Source organism: Ambystoma mexicanum, chromosome 12, assembly GCF_040938575.1.
Source record: "Ambystoma mexicanum isolate Mex_15411 chromosome 12, UKY_AmexF1_1, whole genome shotgun sequence".
Taxonomy (NCBI): Eukaryota; Metazoa; Chordata; class Amphibia; order Caudata; family Ambystomatidae; genus Ambystoma; species Ambystoma mexicanum.
The window spans coordinates 46,119,819-46,134,090 of NC_090936.1; the positions used below are offsets into that span (position 1 = coordinate 46,119,819).

At 46.7% G+C, this 14,272-nt stretch overlaps 1 protein-coding gene across 9 annotated transcripts in view; it reads left to right on the top strand.

Annotated features, from left to right (window-relative positions):
- FRMD4A (FERM domain containing 4A) overlaps window positions 1-14,272 on the top strand; it is an 897,536-nt gene that overhangs the window by 821,615 nt on the left and 61,649 nt on the right. For all 9 annotated transcript variants that reach the window (XM_069627926.1, XM_069627924.1, XM_069627927.1 and 6 more), the window contains exons 15-16: window positions 4,430-4,563; window positions 10,492-10,614. In XM_069627926.1, the coding sequence (XP_069484027.1) occupies window positions 4,430-4,563; window positions 10,492-10,614 (257 nt within the window). The remainder of the gene's footprint in view (window positions 1-4,429; window positions 4,564-10,491; window positions 10,615-14,272) is intronic.

Genomic DNA, 14,272 nt, shown 5'->3' on the forward strand with positions numbered 1-14,272 from the left:
GAGTCATATGTGAAGAAAGGCAGAGACGCTGCGGTCAGTGGTTATCGTCGATGCAAGTTCCCCACACGGTCCTTGCACACAGGATTGGTCTTCCGAGGCTGGGGACGCCTCAAGAAGATCCCAGGTAAGAATGATTGTTGGGAGAAAAGCTTGTGAAGCCTCACTGGAGAGGCACCAGCTGTGAAAAAAAGACTGGGAGGTGAGTTTGTTGGTGCCATTGCTGGACAAGGAGTAGCACGGACCCCTGGAGTTTCTCAGACTAGAGAGATGACACCAGTGTGCATGCCTGATGTCCTGGGATGAAGGGACCCTGGTCTGTTCGGCACACTCTTCAAAGTCCTCGCAGTGAAGGCCAGTGCTTCAGAGGGAGGAGGCCTTCGGCCAAGATTTGTCTCCACTGGATCGGGTGATGGAACGCTGCGATTGGTTCCTTTTCGGTCTTCTGGAGAGGCAGAGTTTCGCTGCCGGATTTGGTGGAGTGTCAAAGGATTCTGGTGCAGATTTTTGGTCCATTCTCCAGCAGGAGTAGATTTCAAGGTACAGAATTGCACCAGTAGACAAGGCAACTGGAAAAGGGCGGTCTACTTTAATCTAATGAGCGAGCACAGCACCCAATCCTACACCAAGAATGAATCAAACCGGGTTTGGGGGTGGTCAACCAATGGAAAGCCATCCCTCCAAAAACCCTACTGCACCCAGGAAGGGCTCTCACAAAGGTAGTGAATCCACTGTGCCAGTCCAGCAGCTGCCAGTCAGAACTCATTACTACACCGCCCCTCCTCCCCCAAACTGACCGCGTTGTGCCTCACACCCACGGTGCCAAAACTTTGCACCTTGTTGAACACACAGAGGGACAAGGGACAGTCACGTGACCCCGTCGGATATACGAGGCAAACAGACAAACTCATATTTGGCAAATGGAGGAGTGGGTGAAAAAGTACCCTGCCAGGTAACAAAATGGATTCCATCATGTGGTACCATAGTACATCGGCAAAAAAAGTCACCACCGGATTAGACACCTGACTAACAGAGAAGGGATACCTTTCTGGGACATGATGGGGTACGTTATGGGTACCTCTGGCTTAGGGTTCATAAGTACTCTTAAGGCGGAGGACACAAAAACAGAGCCACACTCTGCTGGCTTCGAATTAAGCCTGGCTGGGAGAAAAACAAGGTCCAAAACCTAGAAAAAGCAGAACAATGTACAGGGGGATTACACATGTAATAAGCGAGTTTTCTACTGTACCTCTTGAATCTGTAACTGGATTCAGAACGTGTCTGTGCGATTTATTGAAGTTCTGGAACACCACGTGTCAGACTGCATTCAGGTCAAAGCCAGGAGTTTGTTCTTCACCTTCGAAGATCTCAAAGCAGCCTTGGACTCGAGAAGTTGAGTACGCCTTCCAGAAAAGGTGGGGAGTTCTCGCATCCTTGATGGCTCTTTGCCACACCAGTCTGGCAGGTCATTCGTGACACATTCGCAGGTTTCTGAACGGCAAACCCTAGCCCCAATACAATTGTCAGTCATGGTTTCTAACTGTTGGTGTATGCAGAAGGAAGACGCATCCAAAGAGAATTGTATTACAAGATGACTTTGTTTTAAAAACCAACATGTTACATAACTAAACAATTTCACTCTTCCTCCATTACTGGGCAAGGAAGCGGTGGCGCTGTCTACTTGGGTGGAAAGTGATAGCAATGGGAATGGTCATCAGAATGCAGGTAAAAGTGGGGAAAATGCACCCTGTATCCAAATGGTACCTGGAAAAGGGTGTGCGGGGGTAAATCCCTCTCTCCTATGCAGGCATTCTCTGAAAAAAGCAATTCTACTGTCATGGCAGGATGCTTCGATAGAGTAGAGCAAAAAGATGCTTCATTACTATCAGGAAGCATTCTCAAATGCTTTGAATTCTTGTCAAAAGGTTATAAACTGCCAATCATTTTCGGTTAAGGGTTTAAATATTATTTAATGACCTTGCTTTAAAGTTGGGCTTCTTTAGGAAAACGTTACAGTAACATCATGTAACCGGTACATGGACAATATGGCAGCGATGCTTCCACTGGGCAGCCCCTCTTTACATGTCCATTTGCTGCACATCCCCAGCCTCTACACCTTTGAAAAATTTCCTCTAAAGACCAATGGCTTGTCCAGGAGAGAGAGAGAGTGTGTGTGTGTGAGAGTGTGAGAGTGTGAGAGTGAGAGAGAGAGAGTGTGAGAGTGTGTGTGTGTGAGAGTGTGAGTGTGTGTGTGTGTGAGAGAGTGTGTGTGAGAGAGTGAGAGTGAGAGAGAGAGAGTGTGAGAGTGTGTGTGTGTGAGTGTGTGTGTGTGAGAGAGTGTGTGTGTGTGTGAGAGAGTGTGAGAGAGTGAGAGTGAGAGGGTGAGAGTGAGTGTGAGTGTGTGTGTGAAAGTGTGTGTGTGTGAGAGAGAGTGAGAGAGAGTGTGAGTGTGAGTCTGTGTGCTTTGCCCAAAGGGTCTTGGTAGCATTGTGCAGAGCAACAGAGCTTCGAATCCGATCCGCACTAGAAACCGAACTCCGGTATTGTGTTATAAAAAATAAATAAAGACGTGCTGCTCTCCTGCTCTTAAAGTGTCTGTTGCTGCACCGGTTTCATGCTTCGACATTGCATTGTCGCCTCATTGCATCCATTGATAGCCGGACTAATTATTGCTAATTATATCCTCTTTGTTGAACCTCTTATTTCCTTCCTTCTTCATGCAATGTAAATTTCCCATTTATGGTCCCGTTGTGTTTGTGTGTTTTCAAATTGTGCAAAATCATCAACATAGGGCCTGATTCATGGAAGTGTTTTATAATGGCGCAGTCCCATAGGAAAACGTTCCATGAATCATGGCCATAGTTGTCTCGGAGCACCAAGGCTTGTTCGAGAGTTGGCCTTTTTGTTTCTTGTCAAAGGGTACCCAGACCTTAGATGTAATAGTCTTTCAGAGTGTTTCTTTGTAGTAAATATTTGGTACATTTTTCTGGCCTTAGATTAGTATTTTACTGCGTCTTTTGAAGATGTTGGGAATACTTTTTGGGGCACCCTTGAAGAATAAGGTTTCTTCTCCGATTCCCCTAAATAGCCCACGGCTTTTGCGAGAAACCTTTAATTAAAATGGCTATCTTTGAGTTCCACAGCGAGTACTGCCGTAGCACTAGGGGACCGGACATCCCTTTTTGCTGCGGCGGAACATTTGATTTGGTGCCCTCCAGTAGGCGGATGAAATTTGAAGGAATTGCTGTACGTATGTGGCTAGAGTCAGCAGGAAACAGCATTCCGGCTATTGAAAAATACAGGCAATTCTAGGTTCCCTTTTAAAGAAAGTGGTGGCTTTTAAACACCCTTGCACCCTTATTGGGTTTTGCATTAATTTGTTCCCAAACACAGCCAACACTTGTTTCATGCAAGCTGCGCTTTCTCAAGGCTAAACATGAAATCAATTGGCCTTGAGAAAGCAGAGGTTGGGTGAAACGTGTGTCGTCTACATTCTTTAGATACCAACAAATACAAGGAAAATGTATTGAGAAAAACATGTCGAGAGTTCTGGCTCATGAGCGCCACGCTCAATACCCTATAAACAAAGTGTATTCCATACAAGGAGCGTGCCAGAGCTCTCCAGTTTCCAGCGCCTTGAGGCCTGCCGGCGAGCCACCGCTTTGCAAACATTTAATAGAATCAAATAGAATGTATGCACAAAGGTTTGGGTCTTTTTGACCTCATCACATTTGATCGAATTTATTGAACTTTTTTTGGTCTAAAATGCTGGGGAGGCGACCCCTCATAAACCTTCCCCCCCACTTCCCCGCAACCTAACCTATACCCTTACCCACCCCATATATATATTTAATTCAATTTGACAGAAAAAAAGGTCAAAAACATTAGATATAATGTTTTAGGTCAAATGTTTTTAGGTTAATTATGCTAGTACCTGCACAGATAAACCTTTAGAAGTGGCCTGGGAGAAGCTCTACCCCTCCAGGCCAACACCTTGGCCGTCACAGCTATTGTACAATTATAAACCTGCAGTCTATTCTGAACTTTTGTGTCCGAATGTTTGTGTTTTTCTGTTAGCAGCTGGTGGAGCGGCAGGTTGTATGCTAGCGTGCACACGCGTTATACCCCTTTAACCACTGCAGGGAAATGGATGTTGGCAGGAGATGGAAGCAAGCTCGCTTGGTTCGTTCATGAATGAAATCGGATAGCGTGACTGCTGGGCACGCAGCCGATGTCCAGGTGTCTTGTATGGTATCCAGCCTGAAACCTGCCATGAATGTGTATTTGTGCAAGGCTAGCTTCCTTCCCTCGTCGCCTGCAATGCATTACTCAAGACTTGAGGCTTTAATGAGCATTTGTTGATGCTTCTCCAGCCCAGATGTTCGCTGGGTCCGTCGTCCGCTGGCCTCACGTACTCTTTGTTTGTTGACAGGTTCCCAAGAGTCGGACAGTTCTCAGTCCGCCAGGAAGGACATGCTGGCTGCCCTGAGAGCGCGCCAGGAAGCGCTGGAGGAGACCCTGCGACAGCGGCTGGAGGAACTCAAGAAGCTCTGTGTGCGGGAAGCGGTAGGAACCCCACATTCCTTTACCATGCATGCTTTCGATCTGTCGCATACCACACGGATTAGGGGGCTTCTGGGAGTCAGTGTTTATTGGCATGGACGTAAGCTTGTACGCCTTGACTTTTCCCCGCTCCGATTATCTTACTGGAGTGGAAGCCATTCATTTAAACAGAACGAGATATTTGTATAGGTTATTGACCATAAATGCAGAAATTAGACAGTGTTTTGATTGATTCTCCTCTTTTTAGAGCAATGCCACAACGCTTTAATGGTCAGTAGGTTATTAACTTTATAGAGGCAGGAGATATTTTAGATTTGTAAACAAAACATAGCTTGGATACATTGGCTGTCGCTTGCAATATGTTTTTAGGTGACCAAGCGGTAAGCAGCAGCAGAAGAAGGCTCTGTGGTTTGTAGGTGAGGCTTACTATTATCCACTGATTGGTCCAGTTTTTCCCTGTGTATATGTGTAGCCGGTAAGGTAGCTCAGTGGGTTGAGCGCTCGCTGCTGCGATCTGAGCGTGATCTGCAGGTCCCAGGTTCGAAAGCTGGCAAGGCCAACTCAGCCTTTCATCCTTCCGAGGTCGATAAATGAGTACCAATTTCGGATGGGTGATATTGTATGTAAATGTGTGCTCTGTAAAGCGCTTTGGATTAAGGCGCTATATAAATAACTCATTATCAAATCATTATCTACACAAGATTACTACTGGAGTGCCCAGTGTTGTCATTCAATAGCTGAGGTAGGGGGTTAAAGCGATTGGTCCAGAATCACACCGTTTTTGGTTCTGTTGCAAAGATTTAGCATAAAAACCAAGTGATCCCCTCACTTCTACAGTCGATAATTTGCTGCACCCCTTAATGAGCATTTTGCAGGCTTCACTGTCAATATCTAGGCACATCAGGACATGGGTTGTTTTGCATTGCAAAGTGAATCCCCTATCCGAGCTTCCCAGCAACCCATGTAGTCTACTCTGTCGAAACTCTAGGATCAGAGCTAGACTCTCGAAACTTTATGAGCCTCTGACCAGAACCCTACCTCCCAACAACAAAAGATCCAATACCCAGAAGCCCAACACCAACGTCCCCCCAAAAAACAGGAGACTTCCTCCCACTACCCAGACCAAAACTGTACCACCTCATCCGTCATACCACCTACTTAAAGGAGGACTAATAAATGCAAGATCCCTGATAGCACATGCCACAGATATCTGCGATCTGATAGTGCTTGACAATCTGGACTTCATCGCCATCACCGAGTCCTGGCTGCACAACGCAGCAGGACCCCTACTCTCCTTAGCCATCCCAGAAGACTTTACTATATTCAGGCAAGATAGAACCAACACGCGCGGCGGTGGCATTGCCATCATCGCTAAGACCAGCTTAGATATGAGAATCTCACCTACAATAGCAGCTGACTCATGTGAATCACTCACTATCAAACTTCCACTAGCTAGCTCCCAAACCTTGACGATCCACCTCATCTACAGACCACCTGGACCCTTAGGGACCTTCGAGGAGGATCTACATAATTTACTCTCCAACAACCTTAAAACCTCTTCACAACTACTCGTCCTAGGAGACTTCAATCTGGGTTTCAATGACCCTTCAGATAAAAATGCCACCATTATTGCCAATTCCCTTTCAAATCTGGGCATGACGCAAAAAACTCTTGAACCTACACATAATAAGGGAAGAATCCTTGATTGGCTAGTAGACTACAATTGCACGGCCAATATCAAAGCTATTATCCCTCAACCTTGGACAGACCACTTCTTCCTGTCATTTGAACTATCTACCTCCAGACCACCTTCACCAGCCTCCATCATGGCCCCGCCTTGCCCAACAAGAAACAAAAAGAGCATCACCAGAGACAAAGTGATCCCGGCCATTCTACCTACACTTAACGGATTAGCAGATCATCTAGACCCAGAAACACTAGTCAACGAGTACAACAAAATTATGCTAACTACCCTCGACAACATCGCACCCTTGAAACTTAGAAAAAGTAAACCCAAATCTCACCTAAATAAATGGTTTACCCCCGAACTAAAGGATCTGCGACTACTTAAGAGGAGCTGCGAAACAGCTTGGAGGCTCACCCCTTCAGTAGACCATAAAATGAAACTAACAAAAATCTCCTCCCAATATAAAAAAGAAATCCATCTGGCCAAACAGAACTCCTTTAATAAGCGGATCTCCAACGCCAATTCAAGCATGAGGGAACTTTTCACCATCCTCAAAGAACTAGAGTCACCCATCCCCATTCCGGACACTTGCATCAAAGACAAAACTTGGTGCTCCAACATTCAGCTAGCCCTATCCAACAAAATCTCCCTACTCCAGACAAAAATAACTAAAAAGAAAGCCTCCCTTACTCATCATCCCAAGACTAACAACCTCATTACAGACCATACCCCAAAGACCCAGGTCACAGCCACACGGTTTATGTTTTCCAAAACATCGATTCTCGAGGTGGAGAAAGTCATCCTCTCTCTTAAGCCGTCTAACTGCCAGGACGATTTTTGCCCTGCCCAGCTTATAAAAGACGCAGCTAGAGACCTCTCCCCGTTTATTGCCAAACTCGTCAACTCCTCATTCACGTCCGGCACGGTACCCACCAACTTAAAACAATCCTGGGTACTACCATTGCTTAAAAAGCAAACGCTAGACCCTCTTATACCCACAAACTACCGCCCCATTACAACAGTCCCCTTCCTGCTCAAAATCCTGGATAAAATCGCCTACAATCAAATCCAAAGTTTCCTGGAACAACATAAACTTTTAGGAGAGCGCCAATCAGGATTCCGTCCACAACATGGTACAGAGACTGCCCTTATTGACCTAAAGGCACAAATAGATGAAATAAGAGATAAAGGTAAAATGGCTCTCCTCTTGCTGCTGGACCTCTCGGCGGCATTCGACCTTGTAGACCATGGAGTACTTTGTAGCCATTTAGACTCAGCCGCACATTTCTCCAAGGAGGCCATATCGTGGATTGAATCCTTCCTCAGTGATAGAACCATGAGGGTGTTCTCCCCTTCGGCAGCGGCGGACCCAATCCCCATCCGTTGTGGAGTCCCTCAGGGCTCATGCGTCTCCCCGACTCTCTACAACATATTCACTAAGCCCCTTTTTGATGTTCTGGACCATCTTGGTATCACCTACACCAACTATGCAGATGACACCCAGATTCTCCTCCCACTTTCCGGGGACTACAACAAGGATTTGGCCTTGGTGAATAGGGTGTATATCATCGTCCAGGCATGGATGGCAACCCACGGTCTATGCCTGAACGATGACAAAACAGAGTTGCTCATCCTAGGGACACATTCTAACATACAGAAACTCAGTCAGGACTATACATCATTTGAAATTGACGGGAACATCATCAAGGTTTCCAAAGATGTGAAGACACTTGGCTTCTATCTGGATGCCACCCTCTCTTTTGACAAGCAGGTGAAGTCATTGGCATCTGCCACCGCCTACACATGCAAGCTCATTAGAGCAGGCAAGCACTTTCTCTCCGATCACAACTGCCTTATCCTAGCGAGAGCATTAATCCTTTCGAGGCTTGATTATTGTAATGCCCTCTACATTGGAGCAAATAAATCCATTACCCACCGACTGCAAATTCTTCAAAACAATGCCCTACGAGCCGCCCTTGGTGTACCTAAAAGATCACATATTTCAAACATTAGGCGTCAAAACAAATGGTTGTCCTCCCAAAACAAAATCCACCTTAAAGTTGCATCCCTAGTTCATAAAGCCCTGAACAATGCAGCACCAAGCTATCTCCGCAACAAACTCACAATAAGACATCACTCGCGCCCTGCCAGAACTGCAAATGCCAACAGCCTCATCATTCCGAGATTCAGGTTATCTAAGGCGGGGGGTAGTAGCTTCCCGGTGCAAGCAGCTCAATTATGGAACTCATTGCCTAATCCCCTACGCAAGGCACAGCCCTTCCCTAAATTCAGAAATAACTACATCAATCTGCTAAGGACTGCCAATGAATAGCCTACCGGCGCCCACTTATCCTTCACCCCACCCCAGAACATACATTTCATCATGATCTTATGGTCCCACCCACTTTGCCCACCTGACCGTTGAGCTTTCGCCCACACAGTACCTGTACATAGACTGTCTTGATCATATTTTGTATTTATTCTGCATGTAAACCGCAATTGCTGCCTTTCCGTGATATTTTGCATTCTATATTTGTATTTTGTATTTGTACAGTGTATGTATCCCATGACCCCACCCTGCAACCTAAGCTTCGCATTTTCTGTACTGCTGCGCCCGGTTACCTTCGGGTCTGGTGCGCATTATAAGTGAATAAAACAAACAAACAAACAAACATGAAACGTGCACACGAGAAAGGGCATAAGGGGAGGAATTTGGTGTACAATGATCAGAACCATTTTAACCAAACATGTTGAGACTCCACCGCCTAACTGGAACTTCATACACTCAGCGACTTAGCTCTGGCTGCCGTTTCCGCCAATGTTTTTAAACCAGGTTATCGCTTGCAGCCAACTGTGCCCGGTGTTTTCAGGGTGTTAGGTCAACATCCCATGCCCGTTAGAGGCTACTCCTACAAAAGACTGACATTTTTATTCTGCCCATGCACTGGTATCCAACAAGGGGCAGTTTGCCTCTCTCAACCCCCACGCCAAGCTCCTCAAACCACCCTGGCCTCACCCGCCACCTCTTGTCCCCCTTGTCTCTTTGCTCCCACCCTGCCCTGCCAAAACCCTCCTTGTCGCGCTCCCTCCATGCTGTACGCCTTCCAAAACACCCTTCCCTCCTCGAACCCACCCTCCCACAAACCACTTACCTGCCCTGGCACTTGCGCCTTCCAGGCCTGCTGCCCGCCCTACCTCTAGTGTTGCAGTCTTCTCTGGGTGGTGGTTTAGAGACCGGCCAGGAAACACTTCCAAAGACCTGCAAGATAAGTATTTGTGAACTCTGAAGGGACTATCTTGCCAGGAGAATCAGAATATGTCTTTATCACTGAAACTTCATTTTAGTGACGTTGCAACACATATTTACTGTCAACATAATGGAAGTTACGGCAGCTAGGTTGCCAAATTCTGATTGTAACTTGGTAACTTATTCCACCCTAAAATGTTAGGCAACGTTGCCCCGAGTTAGTGTCCAACAAGCCACGAGCCAATGGCCGGTTTACCAGAGTGGGAAAAAAGTAATAGGTAACTGCTATTAAACGACTAGCTATTAATGGGCTGTCATGCAAACAAAGGTTCTGGCGCTAGTGATGCATGTATAGTGTTGCTAGCGTCCCTTTATCAGAAATGATATATGTACAATGATGCAATCTAGGTGTGAGCAAATCTTAGCTCTGTTGCCAATGTTTTCATTCGACTGCCATACTGCTTCACCATTTCCTTTCCTCTTTAAGCTCATAACTCTCAATTCTTAGTCAGCAGTTTTTTTTCCTCAATAGCTCGAGTTTCCAATTAATCTCGGCCTATGTTTCACAGGAGGTTTGGTCCATTCAGGGTCTGGCCATTGAGCTGCAAACCTCCCACATTTTTTACTGGTGCCCCGAGAGCGCTGGTCATGAAAGCTGGCTAGTCTAGTGCATAATTTGAGCTATTGAAAATGTTCTGTCTGTTAGGCACCCCAAGGGTCTAGAGCCGTGCAGCACAAAAAGCATTTGTCTGTCTTTGGCAAGCTTGTGAAGTAAAAAGCAAAGCAACTGACCCTTAGGCGTACACCCACTCACACACACGTGTGGATGTGTGTCTCAAGGGCTCCAGTGTGCTTGCTCTACGCAGGCACGCTGCAATATGAACAACAGATGTCCCCCTTGTGCCGCGTCAGCATTCTCCGAGCCGCCAATCCTTTATCGCCCGTTGAGTTGGCCTTCATTCGGGCCGCACTAATCACCATCCTATTGGGTCTACAGGAGCTCACGGGGAAGCTGCCAAAAGAATATCCCTTGGACCCGGGGGAGGAGCCGCCGGTTGTACGCAGAAGAATTGGGACTTCCTTCAAGTTGGACGAGGAGAAATTACAGGCGAGAGGAGAGGTGAGAGCTTGCTCAATTTCCTGTTTGGTGCTATCCTCCTCTTAGAAATGGCATTCCATCAACCAATTAGCACATTCCTCAATGCAAATGTGTGTTTTTGAAGCTTGCGCATTTAGCAAAGACACCGTAATGAAGCAAACTTATTCTTTTGCTTGTGCACATATGCAAAATATGCAACACAGAGGTAGCCATTGTTCGCATTGTTTATTTAAAAAAAAATTAAAATGTTTTAGCAAATAGGGTGTGGATGTTGGACAGTACTAGAATGGGCAACCAGAGGAAGGGGAGTATGCTGGAGACTACTGTCGCGTTCAAGGCCCCGGCCTTGTTTACAGCCAGTTTTACCGCTGTCCATGTGAAGTCAATAACTGTTGGCATGGGAGCTGCTAAAGTCCCCTGTCTCGCGGGGCTTCCTGCTCCCGTCAGCCCTGCAGGATGCACAGCTGTTTGTGGCAATAGTACATCGCATCTGGGTTTGAGATTAAATTACATATCGAAATGAAACGACCACTGCATTTAGTTTCTCAATGCAGACCATGGCTATAACCACCCCCCCCCCCCTAGTACATCTTGCCAAATCCTGATCGCTCTGGCCAACCATAATATTCCATCTTTCGCCAGTTGCCCTTGCCTGATCCATTCCAGCTCCTTTGCTTCCCTTGCCACCTTACACGTACCCTCTGGCTGTGCCCCATGTACATATACCCTCTGGCTGTGCCCCCATGCGAAACTGCTGCTCTGGTTCCCAGCTACATTTCCCCTTTATGAATCTCATACACACATGCCTATTGGGAGGATAGCTCAGGGGCAACGTGCTCACCTTGGAAGCAAGACGACACGGAGCAACACAGTTTTGACCCCCGGGTCCGCGCATCGAAACCCCTGGGTATTGAGCATAAATGACCAATTACGCTTGGCGTTTCCACAGGCCATGCCTAACGGAGGTCCTGACCCTTGCACAATCTCATTTAGAGCATACGATTAAACTGATGTTGACTCACAGTCACGTAAACTAAGAGGCTGTAGGCATGCAGGCTGTGGAGACCTGCAGATTATTTGACTACACTTAAGTCTTCTTCCCCAATGACTCAGTGACAGAGATTTCATGGCCGCCATCTTGCTTGGAACGGGGAGGTGGGAAGCCTGGATGGCAGCGCTCTACTGAAGGCGTTTAGGCATCACATATTAACGAGGCATGCGGCTGTGCTTCATGCACATACTGGGGTTGTGTCTTGTGTCACTTTGTTTGTGTGACGGGGAACATGTTCTCTATGCTGTAGTCCTAAGCATGCATTCTGTCTGCTCCTCTCTTGCCAGAAAGACACATTTGCGAGTTAGCAGCTGTTGTGTCCCCCTAGTGAATTCCTTACGCTTATAGAATTATTAAAGCTCTAACGTGTTATTTTTAAGTGCCAAGGACGAGTATGCCTGTCCTTTTCCCATAGACTTGCCCAATAGCCTGGCAGTTAAGGGGTTAATTTTGAATGTAGCATCTGAATCCTCGTGGATGGGAGAGGACCAGCCGACTACACAGAGACTCGCCCCATATACAGCCCCATTTAATATTCTTGCTTCTTCCGCCCCCTCACTTCTCTTATAGTTCTGCCCATAAGGTGGCACTGTACCCACTGCCTACAAACTTAAAACTCTTGCCATGGGAAGTGATGGTTGGTAGGGATGCGGGGTGAAGAGGGACACATGGCCCGTGGGTGTTTGGCTTTAAATCCAGCCATTGTACTCCCAGGACCAAGCTTGCCCTAATGGCCGTTCCCACCCAATGCATTCCCCAACACCCCCGCGTCCCCTGCCCCAAGATAGCTTTGAGCTAGATCGTTGCCCTTTTGGGGATATCTATGGTATTAAAAAACACTCTCCTTAAAGGTAATGGGTAATGGCAGCTGTAAAACTAGCATCTGGCGTGATGCAAATATCTCAAGCAAGCGTGCCTTCAGCCACTTGAGTTTTAAGCAATTATTTGTACTTGCACTTAATTTCTATTAAAACCAATTATTGGGAAAGCCAACAGTTTTGTCTCTTGTATAGGAATTACACAGATTCGAATGCCATTTTCCAGATGTTGCCATTTTGGCCCAGGGAGAACCATTAAGGCAGTTTCTGGACAATGTCTATCACATGCCCACACGAAAGCCAAAACCCTATTGGCTTTGTGGTGCTTGTTCTCCTTATTCCACAGTCTACGGTCGGGTTACCCCAGCGGGGGCACAATACGTCAATTGTCCCAGGAAAAGTACTGCTGACGCAAGACCACTATGCAGTGAATGTGTAGTATGAAAGCTTTGCCTAGTGCCTTAATCCACTAGGCGCCCACGTGACAGGCCGAACCTGGACTCATAACACCATGTGGCTTGAAAACAATGATCATAAAAATACTCTAATTCTCTTGGCACATAATGCTCCTAGAAATCAGTTGCGTGCCAGGATATAGTGCTTCGCCGCTGCGCATTGAAGCCTGGAAGACATCCTCTTGAGTCAATCATAGCACCATCTTGATATTATTGATACGGTCATGTTTTTATAAAGCGCTTCATGCCAAATATCTCCTACTTCTAAGCACTGTAATTACAGATCTTAATTATTGTTCAATGCGAAGGTATTCTATTCTTGGACCTCACAAGGAGGAATGGCTCAGCTGGCCCAGCCAGGATTCGAACTTGTAGTACAGGCTGGCTCCATTCCTGAGGCAAGTTCTCAACTCGCTGAGCTATCTGCCAGAATATGCAGACTTTGCTGTGGTTGGTTTACGCTTGAGCGGTTTGTACTTGGAATTTCCAGTTTTGCAAGTTGTTGGAAGTAGTACTCACTTCACTTCAAGTTAAGTTACAGTCAGCCATACACGGAACCTCAATGGTAGTCATCAACTCAAACAGTGCTGACTTGCCACTGACATCAGAAGCGCGGCCTGCCAAGATGCACCGAATATTTGAGAAGGGATTAGAGCCGTGCCAGTTTCTCGTTGGCATCCGACCCATGTCTGTCATTCGTCCTGTTATTTTGAATTGGCAAGACGTGAAGCATTCACAATATTTGGATCATGCTTGCGGCTTCCATCGGCAAGAAACGCAGTGTCTGATCGGATGTGACATGCCTAATCTTGACGCTACCACTTTACATACTTCAGTTTTTAGCACACAGACTCCAGCATGAACTGCAAGCGTAGGCTAGCCAGACAGCCGAAACAGTCGCCTGTAACCCACCGCGGTCTGTCCATGCAATCTGTGTGCATAACCAGCACTCGACGTCGGCAGGTCTTCACCCCAGAATGCCAGCAGCAACATAGACCATCAGGCAACTCGCGCCACCTCCCGGCACTGCAAAAATGAGGGTTACTCAGTAAAGCTCCTGAAGAACAGGATTACGGATGAAGTTGAACCTGCCAACAAGGAAACACAAAGGAGATACCAACATCAGGTCTCTGCTTCTCCCCAGACGCTCCCAAAAAATTCTCCAAAGCCAACTCTCGCCTGTCGGTTAACATCACTTTCTTGCGTAGGGTTCTCTGCAGTGCAGTATCTTTGCTTGGGGGACCACCCCTAAATTCCCAAGCTTCATATATTGACGATTGAATGACCAAAAGGAACTAACCTTGTCCCTATGGAATGTTCCCACCCGGTCCAATATCAATAGCGCAGACCCATTC